At 48.3% G+C, this 19,322-nt stretch overlaps 1 protein-coding gene across 2 annotated transcripts in view; it reads left to right on the forward strand.

Moving 5' to 3' along the window:
• GSAP (gamma-secretase activating protein) overlaps positions 1 to 19,322 on the forward strand; it is a 2,819,616-nt gene that overhangs the window by 563,950 nt on the left and 2,236,344 nt on the right. For both annotated transcript variants that reach the window (XM_069628052.1, XM_069628053.1), the window contains exon 8: positions 17,045 to 17,094. In XM_069628052.1, the coding sequence (XP_069484153.1) occupies positions 17,045 to 17,094 (50 nt within the window). The remainder of the gene's footprint in view (positions 1 to 17,044; positions 17,095 to 19,322) is intronic.

Below are 19,322 nucleotides of genomic sequence, written 5' to 3' on the forward strand. Positions count from 1 at the left end.
GAGAAGTCGGGGAAGAATTGAATCGGGTCGCCATCGTATTGTAGTTCCCCCTTAATTCTGGCCGCATGTAGTATTGCATCACGGTCTTTATAATTTAGCAGCCTTGCAATTATTGGTCTTGGGTGTGTGCCTGGTATTGGTCTAGTATTCGGGATTCTGTGTGCTCTTTCTACAACAAACAGCTGGGATAGTAACTCTTTTCCGAAGAGCGTGACGCACATTTGTTCCACAAAATCTTCCATTTTGCCTGGGAGTTGTTGTTCTCTCACTCCTATAATTCTGATGTTGTTTCTACGAGAACGACCCTCCAAGTCTTCATTTTTGGCAATCACAGTCTTCATCTGTGTTTCAAGTAGGGAGACTCGGGAGGTCAGTGCCGCCGACCCGTCATCTAGGTCGGACACTCGCTGCTCCACGTTGTCGAGCCTGTCCGCATGTTTATCGAGTCTGTGTTGTAGCTGGTCCACTTTGGTTGACAAGGTGTCTAGCTTGCACCCTAGGCCGCTGATACCGGCCTTCAGATCCATCAGGATCTCTCTGATGTCTTGATGAGGTGTCTGTACTTCCGATAATGCTGCCTCTTGTACAGGGGATTCGGGTCTACTGCTGGTTGTGGGTTTATGCTGTGAGTTAGGTTCGAAGTGTAGTTTCTTTTGAGTTTTGTCCATTTTCCCCATGATGGCTTGTGTAGATGTTTGTGGTTGGCGTTTTGCTTAAGTAGGTCAAGGATTGGTGCCTCGGGTTCGTGGAGACCGAACGCCACCGGGTGGATAGAGTGTGGCCGTAGACTCAGAGGATTTGGAACTGGCAATCCTAATGAAAGCTGTGTCCGCGGTCAGGTCCCTCTTCTTCGCTTCAGCTGCACCAGCGGGTCGTGTCCCCCGGATCGGCCGCCCGAGCGTCGTGAATGTCGGTTTCTTGAGCTGGTGATGCCGCGAGGGGTGCCCGCGTCTCGTGGTAGTTGGAGGCCCACGAGCCAGAGGGTCCGCTCCCACGTCGCAGCACCTCGGCTTCTAGGCTGCGCTCGCGTGGGGGCTTGATCGGGGCGGGAGAGGTGGTGTCGCCCTGCCCTGCAGCACTGCTGTCCCGCGCGCTCCCAGCGGCGTCCTCCTACCTGGGTCTACGCGGGCCGTCGGCGTCGTAGGCCTTCATGCCGTAGGTCTTCCACCGGGCCGCTACGGGGACGGAGACCGCTCGGTTTCTATGGCGCCGTCTCGCCTACGTCTACCCGCCATCTTGTGCGGCTCAGTGCTCGGCTCCGTCGGACGCCGCCTCGTTTCGCAGCGTGGGTGCCTGCGGGTTCTCCTCTCTGGACGACAGACGGCTGGTAGACCTCAAGACCAAGGAGGCGTAACAGGGGATCAGGTTGCTTGCCGGACTTGGGGGTTAGTTCAAAATGATCTGCGGGATATTGCGAATGCACCCAGCGGCAAACTGGACTAATTCGGCGACCGCAGGAGCAACGATGGATCAGGATTCATTAGAGCCCTACGGAGCTCTCTTAGGAAGCGGCCATCTTGGTTGGCTCTCTAGCGCCCGCCTCTCTCTCTATTCATATTTATGTGCACTAGGAGCAACAGAAACAGTTGTGGACGTGTTGCAGAACCTGTGAGTAGGTTATCAGGTTTCAGGTTTTACATTGATAGAGCTGAAAGCGAGTTGGGAAGGGAAATGCACATTCAGCCTCCAAACCCAATGTTGAGTCACTGGAGCAAGAGCATAATATCGGCACTAAATAAGATGAGGGAAGACATCCTCTGGGTTTCATGTCAGTGGCTGGTAGCTTCTCTGTCGCACAGAGTGCGCGACCTTAGCTAAACTGAGGGCAAGGGCGGAGCCCCCTTAAGGTCAGAGCCCTTACTAGCTGGGGTCATCCCACTGGACACATAATAACTGGTAAGATGTTATCCAAAACAATCTTAAGGTCTCTGAAGAATATTTTATTGCACCAATGTCCTTTAGAATGTGTAGGAATATTAGGTAAATACTTCGAACTGCATTCCATAAAATTATTTCGAATTGGAATCATACCCCTAATTTATCATTTAATACTTAGTGGAATTTCAATTGCTTCATCCATCGTATTGAAAAATGCCATGCTTTTTATATTAACTGTTTGCACAAATTTAACAAAAAATTGAATATTTTTACCCAAATCCTTTAATAATACTGAGTGGTGATGATGTGCTTGGTAGCGTTGTCACCACCATATATCGATGATCATTCGCCTCTTCCCTTTTCTTTCCCATTGTATCCTGTTTTTGGTTTGTTTTTGTCTCCCCTGTGCATCCACCTTCACTTTACAAAAATAACTTCATTACGTTCTACGTATGTAAACCTGTTCAGTCAAATTTTAATTGTGTGATACACTTTGTAAGTTAAGAGACTTTTTATGTCATATCTTGTATTTCAAAATGCTCAATACAAATTATTAAACATAAAAAAACTGCATGTCTGAACAAGTTGTGGAAACAGTATGGAGTATGGGCTAGCGGGGTCATGCAGCCAACTGATAAAATCACCTAAAACCAAAATATCTTTTATATTTACAGGCCTTGCAAATTCTTATAAATCCCACTAGACCTGCAGGGCGAGTTCCTTAGTTTACATATTCGACCTAAGAGAAATGCATTAGCCCCAAGGTGACTGGTGACAAAATATTTTCCAGTGCTTTTTGTTAAATGGTGCATGTCGCCATAAGCACACTTCATATTTGGTACAATGCTGTCAAGCATGCACATTGAAACTTATATTTGACATTTACTGCAAAGTGTGTTTGCAGTAAATGAAAAGTACGTTTCTCTCATCCCCATGCTCGCCAGCAAGGTCGAGTATTATGCAAGTGGTACTCGCCCTTCATAAAAACAATTTGCCGAATTCTAGTGTGCTAGTAGATTTTGCGAAGCCTGGCTTTAGCGAATCGAACATTGGCCATATGTCAAAAAAAAATAAAAAACCTTTTTAGGGGTCACTGGGCAATAGCAAAGCGGTACTTAAAACGTTCTGTGATTGTCTAAACTGCATCTTAATAGAAATCACATATTTCCTTTTGAAATTGATGATAGTGTATGGCAGTGTATGTCTCATCTAGCGCTATTGAGCTTGATTAAGGGTGGAAAGAATCTATGGTGTTGCAGTGACCCTTTATTCTCTTTCTAGTCTCTTTATTCTCCAATCTTGCCATCCTTTCTTGTTCAAACTTCTTAAGCTTATCGGATTCACATAATGGGCCTCATTACGAGTCCGACGGTAACCGAGCGGGAAAAACTGGCAGGTTACCGCCAGACTCGTATTACCATTCCGCCTCTGTGATTCCCGTGATGGTACCGGTGTTTCCACATCCGCCTGAAGGCGGGTGGTGTTAAAACCGCCAGGTCAGACCTGGCGGGAATGACACCTCCCGTATACAGAATTCGAGATCAGCCAGTCTGGAAACAACAGTGGTGGCGGATTTACCACCACTGTTCTTTCCGGACCGGCTGACTCGTAATGAGGCCCAATGTTTGTTATTTTAATGTTGTCGTTTATAGCCGAGTCTGTAACCGCAATGCTAATCTCTCACTAACCTGCTTCTGTAGAGTATAGACAAGGATTGTATTCACGTTTGGAAGATGGTCTTCTGGGGACAGACTTCTGGAATTGGACCATGACTGGAGCATGATTTGAGATTGTTCCTGCAAAAACCCTGTTTCTATGAGGTGACTGGACTGGGAGCAAATGACAAGAATCTAGTACATTCTAGAAAATTAGGTACAATGGGATTGGAATGTGTTTGGGTGGATTTCTAGAATCTGGTCTGGTGGACCGATTTTAAGAAGCCACCCGAGATATATTGAACAGGGGAACTCTGAGAGGTTATCCAAACCCAATCATGGTAAGCCTGGAGAGTGGTCAAGTCTATTCTCTGGATAGTGTGAGTGGGGTCAGGGGTCCTCAATGAGTCAAACAATTTAGACAGGAACGTAGAAAATCCTATATTTATTATAGGCCCAAAACACACTCTAGGAAATCAAACAAGCAGGTGATATTACATAACACTCTATTGTAAAACATATATAGTTACCTTTAGGTTCTTAGAAATGCATTCAATAACTTAGATCACAAAAAGAAGTTAAGTAGTGATGTAGTAGAATGAAACCAATGTACAAGAATGATAACCTAACTTTATAAGTCCGATCCCTATGATCTATGGGCAACTGGGCCCAAAAGTCACAAAGCTTCTTCTTAGGAAAATGGGCTGATGTAGGAAGAGTTCTTTTCATGGTAAAATGTTCCCGAAGATATTCAAAGTTATAGATAGGTAAAATTATTTATAATGGATTGTGTGCTCCCACGGATTCCTCATCTTTTATATACCGATATCCTGCTGGCAGTCTTAAGAATTCTTTTCAAGAGCAGAGGGCGCTGTGCGGCGTCAAATCGTCCCTCGGTCACTTCCATTCCCACGCTCTAACAGTACGAAGGTTTAAATAGCACACACTGCTCCTACATATGCCTCTGCTATCAGGGTAAAGAGCAAAAGGCTGAGTGCGGCTCCTGTCAGTCGATGACTGACAAGGCCTTGAAAGAGAGGAAGGCTAAACTCCCCCTTAGTCGGTCGAGATCAAAATCTGTGTCTTTTACTGCTTCGAAAAGGAAATCCTCTGAAGGTAGAAGTTCACCCGAAAGGCCTAAAAACACTTTTAACACTCCAAAGGGTCGAGGTCTAGTAGCGATTTTCATAATTCTTCGTCATCACGAATCTCACCCGACAAGAGACAGGTATGTTTTCCAGATAAGTCTGCCTCTGCAGCCGTTTAGGAAAAATCCAGTCAGAAAATTAGGAACATCTTTTCACAGGGGGACCTCCCTGGTCTTGCCAAAATAGACTACCAATCTCACAGCGCCTGCAAAAACCAGCATGGAATTGTTGAAGTCTTTGGGCCTCATTACGACCGTGGCGGTCCGGAAATAACGGTGGCGGTAAACCCGCCGCCACCGTTGTTTCCGGACCGCCTGATCCTGACCCCTGCAGGCGGGAGGTGATGTTCCCGCCAGGTCTGACCTGGCGGGTTTAACACCGCCCGCCTGCAGGCGGACGAGGAAACACCGGCAGCATTACAAGATGCTGCCGGTGTTTCCATGATCCCGATTCCCATTGCGTCCCATAGGACTCAATGGGAATGGGGATTTACACCATTCCGCCTCCGTGATTCCCGGAAAACCGGGGTTGTGATGCCCCGGTAATTCCGGGAATCACGGAGGCGGAATGGTAATACGAGTCCGGCGTTAACCAGGCGGTTTTACCGCCTCGGTTAACGCCGGACTCGTAATGAGGCCCTTTGACTCATGCGCCGGGTCAGACGGCCTCTGAGATGCCAATTGTTCAGCATCGACTGCAGGGAGAGCATCAAAGCCAAAGGCTTCAATATCCTCGCTTCCGAAGGACACAACGTCAAAGTCATTGACGTCGACTGAAAATCCATCTTCAAGCTTTTGGATCTATTTTCGAGAAAGAAGAGGAAGACGACAACATTGTACCTTTCAGGTACAAACATTTTGCTATGCTCACTGTCCCCGAAGAGCTCATTTCTGAAGAATCCTGTTTGGAGGACTTGGCTACTTGTAATAAAGAAGCCATTGGCTTGATACTTCTCCGGAAGTGGTATTTGCTTCATCTGATGCAACTGCCCATCCAAGGCTGCATACATGACAGTGATGAACAGGGTCACTGAATATGTGGGTTGTGTAAGGAACTCATGAAGGCAACAGTAAAGACAGACACAAATGATCACAGTTCAAGGGTGTTTATTAAACTGTATGAATGGGTGAGAAAATCGCCTAATCTAAACCTAAAGCTAAGATGGGAGCAAGCTACAAATATCAAATAATATAAGGCAGTCCTAGTGGCGTCTTGTAAAATAAAAGTGCCTATACTAAAAAACCTATTGCCAATACCACCAAGTTACAAAAATAGTGTTGGATAATGTTCACCAGAAAAGAAAGAAGTGTTCACGAAATAAGTCAGGATGGTATGACTGGGGTCTCCCTTCCCCACGTTTTAAGCACGGGACAAGGCGGGACATCTGAACACAGCACACTCCTGTACCTCTACAGCACAAGGTTCACTATTCCGTTGAACGATACCAGGACCTTGAGGGGCCAAGTCTCTTTTCTAGAAAGTCACTTGCCTTAGAAGGCCTGGTGGACCAAAACAACAGACAAACAAACGGCCCTTTAATGATCTTGCACCTTGGATGATTGCTTTTCAGCCCTTCTCCCTCCGCAGGGCTTGGATCGTTCTTGCAACGTGGGCCTCCCTCGGTCGGGTTCACTACGGCCTTTCACTTTTAATATCAACACAATGTTCTCGGTTGCATCATATTTCACCCTGATTCGCAGGCATCCCTCAAACGGGTTCACATTTGCCAATTTCAGAGTTCTCTTTCTTTTACCACGTTGCATGATTTACTTCTCTTAGCTTTTCCCTTGGCCTCCCTCCGTCCTGTTCAAATAGCCATCGTTAACACAATGTTCATGAGTTTCTAACACAGTTAATATTTGCTTCGTCTCTTCAGAAAGCGTGGTTTCCGTTTCCCTAGCTCTCTTGGCATCCTTCTGTCTGGTTCACACTTCCCCTAATTCACAATTTCACAACCTTTGTGGAAAGCGGGGTTTCTCCAGCATGGGGTCTGGCATGGATGCACATGCTCATGAATATTCCCCGTCGTCAGGCTGGGAATCCTCGGTAAAGAAAAAATAAGTTTGTTTCGTTTCTGAACTGTCGTTCTACTAGTAACCAATCACTGGTCTCTGGGTCATACTGCGCCCAGCCAATAACTGCCCTCTACCTAAGCCCCTCTTCTGGCAGCCGTCTTCAGATTTTTACCGCACGTTTAAGTGTTGGGAGTCCTCGAGCTTTTACTGCGGACGTGTTGCAGAACCTGTGCCACAAGACAACACAGGAGCGATCTTGATGGCTATCCATACCCTATGTACAGAGATGAGTACAAAGTTGCCCTTACCCCCAGCGGACGATCCAGCGGCGCCTGGACCATCTGGGAGCCCACCGAACAAGCGGAGGCGAATCCACCCCCCCCACCTTTCCATCCTTCACCTACTTCCCTCCTCCGAGGGATGAGACAGGAACGGAGACGGCGACGACGGGGATGGATTACGACGGTGGTGACGACTGTTACACTCACCTGGTATCCACAGGGACGCCACTCAGCCCTGGTTGGATGATGTGCGACTCAAACCCTCTCCCCGTTCCCTGGGTAGTGCCTCCGATGGAAGTTGAGCCTGAAATACAGGGGGGCTGGATTCATGATTGAACTGTCTTTGGTAGGGTGTCTTCCCACCTCCCTTGGATTCAAAACCTTCCCTTGGCCCTCTCCTCACCTTAATTCCTTAGAAGGCGTGCTCCCCGTCCTGCTCTTTGTGGCAAGGGTGTGTAGTCTTGTGTGGGCATGAGCGACCAAGTTGCTTCACTGGTGCAAGCCCTTTTGAATGTCTTGAGTATTTAAGGTAGGTCTTGCTGCTTTACAGTCTTTGTATTCTATTCTGTTCTTCTCTTTCTTCCTCTTATTGTTATTAACATCTTATTTCTTCTCTTTAGGTGTGCAAAGAGATTTTGGTGTTTTCGCGGGTTGGAGCTGAGCACAAGCCGGTAAATGAAGGCGTGGTGTACGCGATGCTGTTCGGTGAGTAATACGCGGCGCTGTTTTGCTTGTTTATGCTAACCTTTGTCTTTCTCCTTCCTTTGTAGGCCAAGGTGCTCCTTGCCGGTCGCAGTGATGTTCCGGAATGATGCTGAACAAGAGACGACTAATCTGATAAGATTCTTGTGATTTTTTTTTTTGTTTTTCGAGTGGACCCGTGAGTATGCGCTCACTAATGCTGTTCTTCTCTCTCCCCTTTTCAGGTTGCTGCGTTCCGGGAAGCATGCAGTGCCCAGATGATGGAGTTCGCTGGATCGAATGTCTCCAGGTAAGCAGAATCAGGAGTTGACGATAGACTGCAGACGGGATGCTAATCACAGGTACGATTCCAATAACGATGTTCTTTTTCTCTCTGCAGGCACACGGTTCCAGAAATAGCTGGCATCAAAGAATATTGAAGACCCAACTGGACACAGTGAGCCTTACGCTGTAAACAGCAGAATAACGCTAAGGGTGTTCTGCTGTTTGGGTGTGGTTTAAAAAGCCTTCAGGTAAAGTAGTTCAAGTAAAGTAGTCCCAGGCCAGCCACACCCTAAATACTACACCGCATAGCTCAGTTATTGGGAACTGAGCTATGTGAGTGCCTCCATGCTGACTGAAGCCCCCAAGAAAGTAGCTCCAAGAAAAATAGTCCCACCCTAAAGGTGTTCTTCATAGTGATTATGAGCCTGGTGCCAAAGGCGCCAGGGCTGACTCCAAGAGTCTCGGGTGAGATTTTAAGGCCTTTAAGGCCATGATGGAACCCCGAAACCTGGCCCTGCCGGGCAAGCTGTCTTGCCAGCAGGGGTCGGGTCTAGGGATCATGACGACAACGGGACGGATCTCCCATCACCCCCTGCCCGGGCCTCCCCTCCCGATGAAATTGGCTCCTTTCACGTCATGATCACCAGGGCATCAGAGTTTTTCCAGCTTTGTCCCGAAGAGCAGAAGAAGGAAGGTTTCCTCTACCAGCAACGGGAGGCCAAGAGGAAGACAGTCCTTTTAGTCCCCTTACTGGACGACATCTGGGACGAAGGACTATCGTTACTCAAGAATCCGTCCACGGCTCCTGCGAAGAGGGACCGGTATGAGAAGAAGTACTGGGTCCCGGACTCCGCCCCGATGTGTCTCAGAGCTCAGCTGTCCCCATATTCAGTGGTCTTTGCGGCGGCCAAGAAGAAGTCAGCAGGGGTGATGGCATCAACTTCCACTTCCCCACCGGACGGCGAGTCATCTCGTCGGCGGCGACGACCATCAAAGCGGCCAACGCCCTTGCGATCGTGGCACGCTACGACAGGGAGCTGTGGTTCAAGATCGCTCCCCTCCTGGATTTCCTACCAAACGACAAGAGGGCAGAGGCCCTTGAAATCCTGCAGGAAGGAGAGGCGGCGTCGGACCACGCCATCACAGTGGCCATGGACATCGCCGACACTGGATTTTGACAGATGAGTAACAGCGTTTGCCTTCACTGGCACGGTTGGCTCAAGGCGTCTGACTTCCGTCAGGATGTTCAGACCAGGGTACTGGACATGCCCTTCGACGGGAACAACCTGTTCGGCAAGGCAGTGGACGAGTCACTGCAGGCCATCAAGGCGGACTCTGAGATGGCCCGGGCCTTGGGTTCTCTCCATCAACGGCTGCCGCCCTTTCGGACCCCCGGATGGAAGTCTCAAGGTGCCTCCAAAGGATTTGGTGGTGGTTCCTCGTACCGCCAAGCAGCCCACTCGTCGCAGGAGGCCTACAGAGGCCGCAGCAAGGCCAGAGGACGTCGTCGTCGCCAGAGAGGCCAAGGCACCAAGGCCTCGATGAAGCAAGATTGAACTGGCCATGACGTCGGGCCACCACCCAAGCACCCCAGTGGGAGGCTGGCTGGTGAAATTAGTCAGCGCGTGGGAGTCCATCTCCACCTACCGTTGGGTGATGGACGCGCTGGCCCATGGGCACACTCTGGAATTCCAAAGAAAGTGTCCCGTCTACCACCAGTGGCCAGGAAGGAAAACCACGTGCCACAGCTACTTCTAGAAGTACGAGCAATGCTAAAAAAGGGAGCGATAGAACTCTTCCTGAAGAGGTTCCGGGGCTCAGAAGTGTACTCAAATTAGGCAAAATCAACAGGTAAGTAATCAGGGCAACTGAACAAGAGACTACAAGGTTAAAATCAGATAGAAAAGGCTTAAGGCCAAAGTCAATGGTGCAAAAGTCTTTTGCTCAAGATAATAGGTTCAATGTAGTTCTTAGTACAGTTCGTGGCACAGATTCCGGACGAGGTTGTTTGGAAGAAAAGTTTTTTTCAAAGAGAAGAGAAGGACAAGCCCTCGGATTGGAGAAAGATTTCAAACATTTTCACTGCGGTTGAACGAAACGGACAACAGGATTTGCACAGTACCTTGAAACGGAGAGGGAGCTGTAGCTGAGGCGGACGTTCCTGGTGGTTCCTACAGGCTCACGGTTTCTTAAGTGACTGTTGGACTGACGTGAAGTAGGAAGACTGGAGGGTCCTGCGCCACCCAGGGAAGAAATCAGCAGCAGAGCAAAACAACTAATAAAAGCTGCGCTCCTTAAAATCCAAGCAGGGTCCGACCTTCTTGGCTATCCGGCCCACTGTAGCTCTAAACAGCGAATTTGACCAGAGGAGGTGTCCTGGCTTGCAGTTTGGGTGAACTGGTTGGTCCCGCCAGCTGAAGGGAAGAAGTTTCCTGGAGGATCTTCTCTGTCGTCGGATTTGGAGATTCGGACCTGCAGCAGGGCTTCACTGTGCAGTTCAGTTGTGGTAGGGGTCCTCCTCTTCCAGTTTCTCGTTGGTTCTTTCGTTCCAGTGGCGACTCTGATCTTCCAGTCCCAGAGACCTGCTTTTTATGCAGTTTTCCCCATTTATACAGCCTGGCTGTCAATCACACAGCAGGGTAGCTGGCCTGGCAAGGCCAGTCCCCTTAGCCAATCAGAAAAGAGTGCCACTTGGGTTACTAAAGCAACCCATAGCAGGGGTCCGAAGATCCCTCCCTCACATCCTGCCTACCTAGACTATCAGGCGCCTTAAGGAGGGCTTCTGTGCAGAAGCCCGCAAAAAGACGGCGAACAAAGGAATCATCCCCGGTTTGGCACGCAGAGTAAAACACGAGAAAGACTTTAACAAAAAGAAATGGCGAACAAACCCATCCGGAACCAAAATAAAATGTATTTGGTCAAGTGGGTTTATGTTCGAGGCTACTATAATAGCCTGGAACAATACCACGTTTATATAATATAATCGCGGTAGGAAAGTTAGGGTAGATACCACTACCACCAGCCAAGTCTTAAAGTTAAGGGAGCGAAACAAGGATCCAAGAGGCACGGACAAAAAGGGATACAAGTTAACCCTTTCCAGTACTCCATGGAAGATGGGGTGTACTGGGTCTGCAATTTTTAAGTGACTACATAATGTTACATGTTTCTGGGCGACAGTAGTCAGCCCCAGAAAAATTGAGTCAGGGGGAAGTCTCAAAGACAACCTTGTGTCACTGCACTGAAGGTGCTGTGTAACACACAAAAAAAGGGGTGCACATGGAGTAGGTGAGGCCCCAGTGCCCAAGATCACACAAACAGTGAAAACACACACAGCAAAACGCATGTAAGAGTGGGAAAAAGGCTCACACAATTACCAGTTGAACAAAATAACCCCTAGAAATCCAGCTAAGCTACTGAGGGACTCATTAGGTAAGGGGAATCAGCCATTTACTGAGAATTCTCCCTATCACACTCTTATTGGGGTTAGATTCATCACACTGCGTGGGTCGCTCTATGGGCTCAAGTGCATTCATCATGAGGTTTGAATGGCTGCGAGAATCTGGATTTGCTCCTGATGCTCAGTCAAGACTTGTGGACATGCACTTCGATGGATCCATCCTTTTTTGGGGCAAAGGCTGGTGACAATTTAGAGACGCTCCAGGCTTCTAAGGCGGCTGCAAAATCCTGGGAGCAGCAATCTTTCAGCCACATCAACAGCAGCCAACTGCCTTTCCAGGCTTGGAGAAGGTGTTCTTTTTGCATCCAGTTTACTTTTGGACAGTGAGGTGCAGCCTGCCCAAAGAGGGCAAAGGACATTTCCACCTGGCTCTTGAGGCTGTAGGAAGAACAGCTCAGGCAGCCACATCCTCACTGCCCTCTGCCACCGCCCCAAAACCACTCTGAGCGCTTTGCGGCCAAGACTCTGATGTTCTATGGGAAGCAGGTTGACCCAGCATCTGGAACAATGGGGCTACATTACTTTGGATGCGTGGGCACTTCAGACAGTGGCTCCTAGTCTTGTCTCCCATTTCTAAAATGGCCCCCAGATTGTCCCCAGAGCAAGCAATCTCTTCAGAAACCAGACCCGGTCCTTCTGCATGAGATTCTTTTCCTGCAGGAGAAAGGTGCAATGGAAAGGGTACCTGTAGTGGAGCAATACCAAGGTTGGTACTCCACCTATTTCCTTGTTCCCAAGAAAGACGGAGGACTGCGACCCATCTTAGACCTGAGACATTTGAACAAGTTCCTCAGGAAGGATAGACTCAAGATGATCGCTCTTACACAGATCCTCCAGGCCTTTCAGCTCTTGGATTGGATGCTGTCACTTGATCTTCAGGATGCTTATTTTCATGTGCCTATACATCCCAAGCACAGAAAATACCTGAGGTTCGCCATTGGAAGTTCTCATAAACAGTTTTGAGTGCTTCTTTCTGGCTAACCTCGGTTGATGGTCTTCACCTAGTTGATGGCGGTGGTGGCAGCGTATGTAAGGAGGGGAGGTATTCACAACTTTCCCTACCTAGACGATGGGCTTATCGGAGCGTGTTCTCCCAACAGGCTCTAGAGCATATCAACAGCACCTGTCACTCTCTACACAAAATGGGCTTCTCCCTCATTTTCAAAAATTTCAAGGTGACACTTTACCAAAGCTGCAATTCATTGAAGCAGTCCTGGACTCTCCTCTGGGAAGGCTTTGCTCCCCGAGTTGAGGGGTCAACATATCTTGCAGAAGGTGATGAAATTTCAGAACGCCCAACATCTACCGCCTTTTGAATTTCTTTTAAAGTTGCTTGGCCCCATGGCATCCCGCATTGTTCTGATGCCAGAAACCCGCCTAAGAAGCTCCCTCCAGTTGGCCCTCAGATCCCAATGGTCACAATTCTTAGACAGGATGACTGACCTTTTTCAGGTCCAAAGCAAGGTCACACTGGATCTCCTGTGGTGGCCCTGGAAAAGACAATGTGATGATGGGGGGAACATTTTTGGCAACCCTGGCCACTGATATTTGTAGTCACTGATTCTTACCTTACTGGATGGGGAGCTCACATGAGCGATCTCACGATCAGCAGACTTTGTTCCCCACTAGAATCAAGACTACGCATAAACCTTTTGGAGCTGATGGCGATCAGACTGGCGCTGATGGCCTTTTTGCCATCCATACAGGGGAAGAACATCCTAATAATGACAGACAACACAGTGGCGATGCATAACCTCAACAAAAGTCGAGGTGTAGGGTCACTACCACTGGGCATGGTGGCAATGCAGCTCTGGCTTTGGGTGCTACAAAACAGGATTTCTCTGGTGGCTGTCGGCTGGAGAAGAGAATACAACAGTGGATGCTCTGAGCAGGCAGAGTAGTCTCCCACAAGTGGGCGTTGGCTTGGGAAGTCTTTCTAAAGATCTTCACCCTGTGGGGAACCCCTCAAGTAGATTTGTTTGCGTCCCTTATCAGTGGGAAATGCAACCTGTTCTGCCCCAGTGAATTTTCTCATTGAGGAGCTCTGGGGGACGTGTTCATATTGGACTGAGACTTTTCACTCTTGTACGTGTTACCACCAGTCCTTGTCATTCCTCTTGTCATCAGGAGGTTGAGGAAGTTCGGGAAGTCCATGATCCTGATTGCTCCGGATTGGGCCGGAGGATGTAGTACCCAGCACTTCAGGACATGTCCATCTGCCCTCTTTTCTGTCTTCCCCAGAGAGTGGACCTATTCTCACAAGAGGGAGGCCATCATCTTCACCCAGAAATCAGAACTCTGAACCGTCACTCTTGGATTCTGAGACGTTAATATGCAAAGATTGGGACCTCCCGGAAGACGTGATGGAGGTGTGGCTTTCGGCCAGAAGACCAGCAACCAAAGCACTATACTGCTGCCATTGGAACACGTTTTGTAGCTTCTCTAGGGTTAAAGATATTGATCTTTTCACTTGCAATACACCTGCGTGCATCAACGGGTGTAGGTGGCTCCTGCCAAGGGTTAACTGGCAGCATTATCCATCTTAAAAAGCATGCCAAAGCAAGGCTCTTATTTTAAAATATCCATTGTCCTTAAATTCCTCAAGAGACTGACAAATATTTTCCCACCGGTCCCTTTCATAGTTCCAGCTTGGGATCTGAACTTGGTACTAACATTTTTTATTGATGGGAGCTCCATTTGAACCTCTCAATGCCTGTCCACTCAGGATATTAACCTTTCAGACAATCTTTCTAGTAGCCATTACTTCTGCTCCCAGAGTGAGTGAGCTACAAACTCTACCATTAAACCTACTTTCACTATATTTTCCAAGGAGAAGGTAGTTTTGAGGGTTTGCTCCTCCTTCCTTCCAAAGGTGGTGTCCGAATTTCATCTGATACAAACATTTACCATGCCAGCATGTTATCCACCTCCTCATCCTTCCAAGGAGGAAGAGATGTTGCACAGCCTAGACCCTAAAAGGGCTCTACTTTTTTATATCTCCAGGATGGCAAATGCCAGGCAAGATGATCAACTCTTTGTGGCTTTTACTGGACACAGACTAGGTCAGGCCGTAACGAAACACATTTTGTCACGCTGTATCATTCTGTGTATTTCAGAATGTTCTACTTTGGGTGGGACAGATGTCCCTGAAAATCTAAGGGCACATTCCACCAGAGGAGTGGCAGCCACTTGGGCTCTGCAAAGAGGTGTACCCCTGCAGGACATTTGTAATGGTGCAACTTGATCTCCGATACTCACCTTTTCAAAACATTACTGTCTAGGCACCTTGTCTGGTCAGGACACTAGGTTTGGGAAAGCTGCTTCAGACAAGATTAACCACAAAGAAAAATCCATTGTTGCCACCTCCTTCTTTATAAGTCATATGGGTGTCTATCAAAGATGGGGAATCTGGCTAGGACATAATCAGGATTGGACGAAAATATCATATATAAAAGACTAAATGCGCAGTGTGCATTCAGTCTAGTATAAAATACCTACTACAAAAATACTGAACTAGGGAAGCAGAGGTTGCAGGGTGTTTATTTCTAAAGTTTATTCTATTGAGAACAGGAGGAGGTGAATACGTTGCAATCACTTACCCCCCTTGACTCTGATTTTCCCAGATGACTAGGTGGGTCGACTGGGGGTTGCTGGAGGTAGGCTTTCCCGCTGTCGCTTCAGAAGCTGAAGGTGCAAGGATTCTTCCGGTCGCTCCAGGAGCAGAGTGCAACCCTTTGAAAAGAAGTAATGCAGAAGGCACCAATGTAGACCGCTTCAGGACAATTCACGAGATGGTGAGTTCCAGCTATTGCTACTGCACACAGGTGACGGCAGGCTTCCTTCCAGTCACGGTTGAAGAATACTTACAGAGCAGGATCTCTTGAAGCTGGGAGGCTGAAAATCATCAGGAAGGCAACTTACACCTCAAGCTGACGATCACGAACATTCCATCAACGAAAGCGGAACAGCGACATTTCTTCTGAGCTAGCTCAGTGGAGAACTTGTCAGTCTTCTGGATGGTCCAGGGACACAGGACATCTGCATCCTCGGGAATGCGTCGAGACTGGTTGTACCAACCAGTCCAAGGGTTGAAGCACTGCTCCAGACCTTGACAGATCAGGTAGTCCAGCAGGGCGTCAGCCAGCCAAACAGAAGGGATGCTGGGCCTCTTCGTGAGTCATCCACGGATCTTCAGTTGGCTGATCTTCAGTCGGCTGTTCGTCTACACAGGCTACTTGGCTCCAACGCTGATCTCCAGAAAGGGCTGCAGGAGTCCTTCTTATCCTCCATTCTGGCTAGAAGCAAGTCTAAGTCCACCAATGCACCATTGAAACAGCCAGCAGTGGTATAATCAGGGCCCACTGTGGGTATCACTCATGCCAAACATCTAGGCTTTCCGGTACCAAAGATGTGGAATGGGATCAGACAGTCCCACCCCCTTCCTGGGCCAAGCACACACAAAGGCATCACTAGCCCGCGGAGCAGCAGTTTTCCCGGGCAAATGCATGACCTTATAAGGGATTTCCTGGCCTTAGAAGGCAGGAAGAAGAGCAAAAAGTATGGCCAAAGAACTCGGCAAGTGTGTGTGTGAGTTTGCGTTCTTTCTGATGTGGATTGTATTTTTTAAAATTTTAGATGCACTCCATTTTTGTGTGTGTGTGCTTATGTCATACGCAGTCACTCATGATCCCTACCTCTGCATTTCTCTGTGCCCTAGTTCTGCACATGCATGTCTGTGTTGCTGTTCCCTTTGCGGCTTTTCTGTGCATGTGTTAGTCTCAGTGCTATGCAAGCATGTCGCAGTGCTGCACATGCACTTGTTTCAGTACTGCACACATCTTTGTCAGTCTCAACTCTGCATGTACACTTGTGTCCTAGAACAGTTTGCATTTCCGTCTCAGGTATGTGCATGTCTTAGGACTGCTCTAAGGTATGTGTGTCCTAACACTACATGCGCCCTTCAGTGTTAGCTGTGTCTTTGAATAGTGATTGCTATGCTTGTTTATTGTCTGTTTCAATGCTACACTTGTTTCAGTGCCACGCTTTTTCAATGGTATATGTATTAGCACTGAATGCTATGCACCATTCATTGTTCATTTGTGTCACTGTTACATTTATTTCAAAGCTATGAGTTGTTTTATTATAGTTGTGCTTCATACAATGCTAAGAATGAAGAATGAAACTTCTGTGAATTTGGCATGAATGTCCGCCTCTGGTCAGAACAGCTGCTGATGAATTTGGTGAACTGTTGAGGACTGGGCCAAAAGTTGAACGGAAACATTTTTCATTTTACCATGCAAAGTGTCATGTAACTTTAACCATAATGTCACTACTGTAACATCATAATACAGATTTTCTTTTAACAAATCTTGCCACTGCATGCTAAATTACATATTGTCTAGTGTTGTTGGCTAAATGTGTCAGTTTCTAGCTCTGTGATGTTATCTGACCAATGCCTATTTCCAGTCCCTATTCTTCTGAAGTAGAGCTCTATCCTAGATCTGGTCTCTTTTCTTTAGTTGGAAGTTTGCAGAAAGATTAGCCGTTTGTGGTTTAAATACTATTAATGTGCCTTTCAGATACTGTACATTATTAACCTTTATGAAATTAATGTATAATTCTCACTGTTCTCTTTTTCTTTAAGATATCGAAGTGTGTCATATCAGCGTTGTTTATAAAGATGGCTGTAGAGTGGTAAGTTTTCACATTTGGACCTAGCTTTGTTTTTGTAGTTACTAATTTAGGTCTTCATGTGATGTACCTTTCTATTTGATTGCCTTGATAACCTCATTATCCCTTACACCAATGTCGCTGACAACACACAGATCCTCCCCAAACTATCTGGCACCTATGACCACGACTGCGTAAACATCAATCACATCTACAACATCATACAGGCATGGATGACAAACCACCTATGCCTAACTGATGATAAAACCTAGCTACTCATTGTCTGATCCCCCCCACCACCTCAAACATCTTGATCCTGCCTACTCTGCCTTCATCATTGACGGAAACAGCATACCTGTCTCCTCTCATGTGAAAACACTAGCAGGCCGATTCATGTAATTCCTCACAAAAGTGTCGCACGCGGCTGGCGCACAGCGTGCCCGTGCGAATGTCTGCACCAGCCGCGTGCGATAAAATCAATTTCCGCGCACAGCGTATTCATGGATTCTCGCCTCCAAAAGCAGATGTGGCGCAGAGAGCCTGCAGCAGCACCAGTTACGCCCCCAAGAACGCCTTCGCGCAAGGAAAAGCCATCAAGATCGCAAAACCATCGCCAAGGGCTGCGCCAACCCTGGACCAGTTCACCGGACTGGCAAACAGCAAATGCAAAGCGGGGAACGTGTATTACGGGTCTCGGGAACACGCGTGCACGAGAAGTTTCACACGCGATCGGGCATGGGGGAGCGTGTGCGTGTATTTCAGGGGTGCGTGAGAAGTTTCACACGCGATTGGGCTGGGTACGTGTATTTCAGGGGTGCGCGAGAAGTCTCACACGCGATCGGGCCTGGGTGAGCGCGTGCGTGTATTTCAGGGGTGCGCAGGAAGTCTTACACGCGATTGGGCTGAGTGCAGGTATTTCAGGGGTGCGCGAGAAGTTTCACACGCGATTGGGCTGGGTACGTGTATTTCAGGGGTGCGCAGGAAGTCTTACACGCGATTGGGCTGAGTGCAGGTATTTCAGGGGTGCGCGAGAAGTTTTACGCACGATTGGGCTGGGTGCGGGTATTTCAGGGGTGCGCGGGAAGTTTCACACGCGATTGGGCTGGGTACGTGTATTCCAAGGGTGCGTGGGAAGTTTCACACGCTCGCCTACAACACGTATTCATGGAATCGAATGTGGCCAATCCGGAAACACGTACGCCAGCAGGAAGTAGGCGTACGTCGACCCGCACAGAATAAAAGTGCACGCAAACAACAAACAAGCTCAAACGCCAGGATGAATATACCGTTCCTAGCAGCAGTGGCCGTGGGATACCGCAGGAGGAGGAGGAGGATAGTCAGGGCCAGAATTTTTACACCCAGAACCAGCCTTTTTGGGATGCCTGATGACCATGTGTATGGGAGGTACAGGTTTCCACCTCACATAATACTCGACCTGGTCAGTGAGTGGGAGGATGACCTCACATCAACCACCCTGTGCTCCCAAGCACTCAGCCCCCTGGAGAAGGTCCTTAATGTACTGCACTTCTTGGCCACTGGATCATTTCAGCGGACAAGTGCCATAGTGGGGGGGTGTCACAGGCCACGCAGTCACGCTGCCTACACCAGGTCTTGGCCATCATCACTGCACGCCCATCAGTCCGCAGGCACATATACCTGCCCAGAACACCTGTAGAAAGGCAGGCTGTCGCACAGGATTTCTACAGAGTGGCACAATTCCCCAAAGTGCTAGGTGCCATTGATTGCACCCATGTAGCTCTACGTCCCCCCAGGGCAACTGAGCACATCTTATCGAAACCGCAAGCACTGGCATTCCATTAACGTCCAGGTAGTATGTGATGCCAAGGGAATCATCACCTCAGTATACGCCAACTATCCAGGCTCCACCCACGACAGTTTCATCTACAGAATGCCTACACTAAACCAGGACATAGAAGCTGGGCGGCATGGCGATACATGGCTGCTCGGTGAGTATAAATGCCACTGCGCATGCATGCATGTCAGATACTGAGTAATGTCACAACCCCACTAATGATACCCATCACCACCTCCCCAGGGGACAGTGCCTACCCTCTCAGCACCCACATGATGACGCCAATTCGGAACCCCACCACGCCACCCCAGGTAAGATACAACACAGCCCACATTGCAACCCGGGGCATCGTGGAGCGCACATTCGGAGTGCTCAAGTCACGCTTCCGCTCCCTTGACCGTTCTGGCGGGCAGCTGTTATACGCTCCCCCAGTAGTGTG

The sequence above is a fragment of the Ambystoma mexicanum genome, chromosome 12 (genome assembly GCF_040938575.1).
Source record: "Ambystoma mexicanum isolate Mex_15411 chromosome 12, UKY_AmexF1_1, whole genome shotgun sequence".
Taxonomy (NCBI): Eukaryota; Metazoa; Chordata; class Amphibia; order Caudata; family Ambystomatidae; genus Ambystoma; species Ambystoma mexicanum.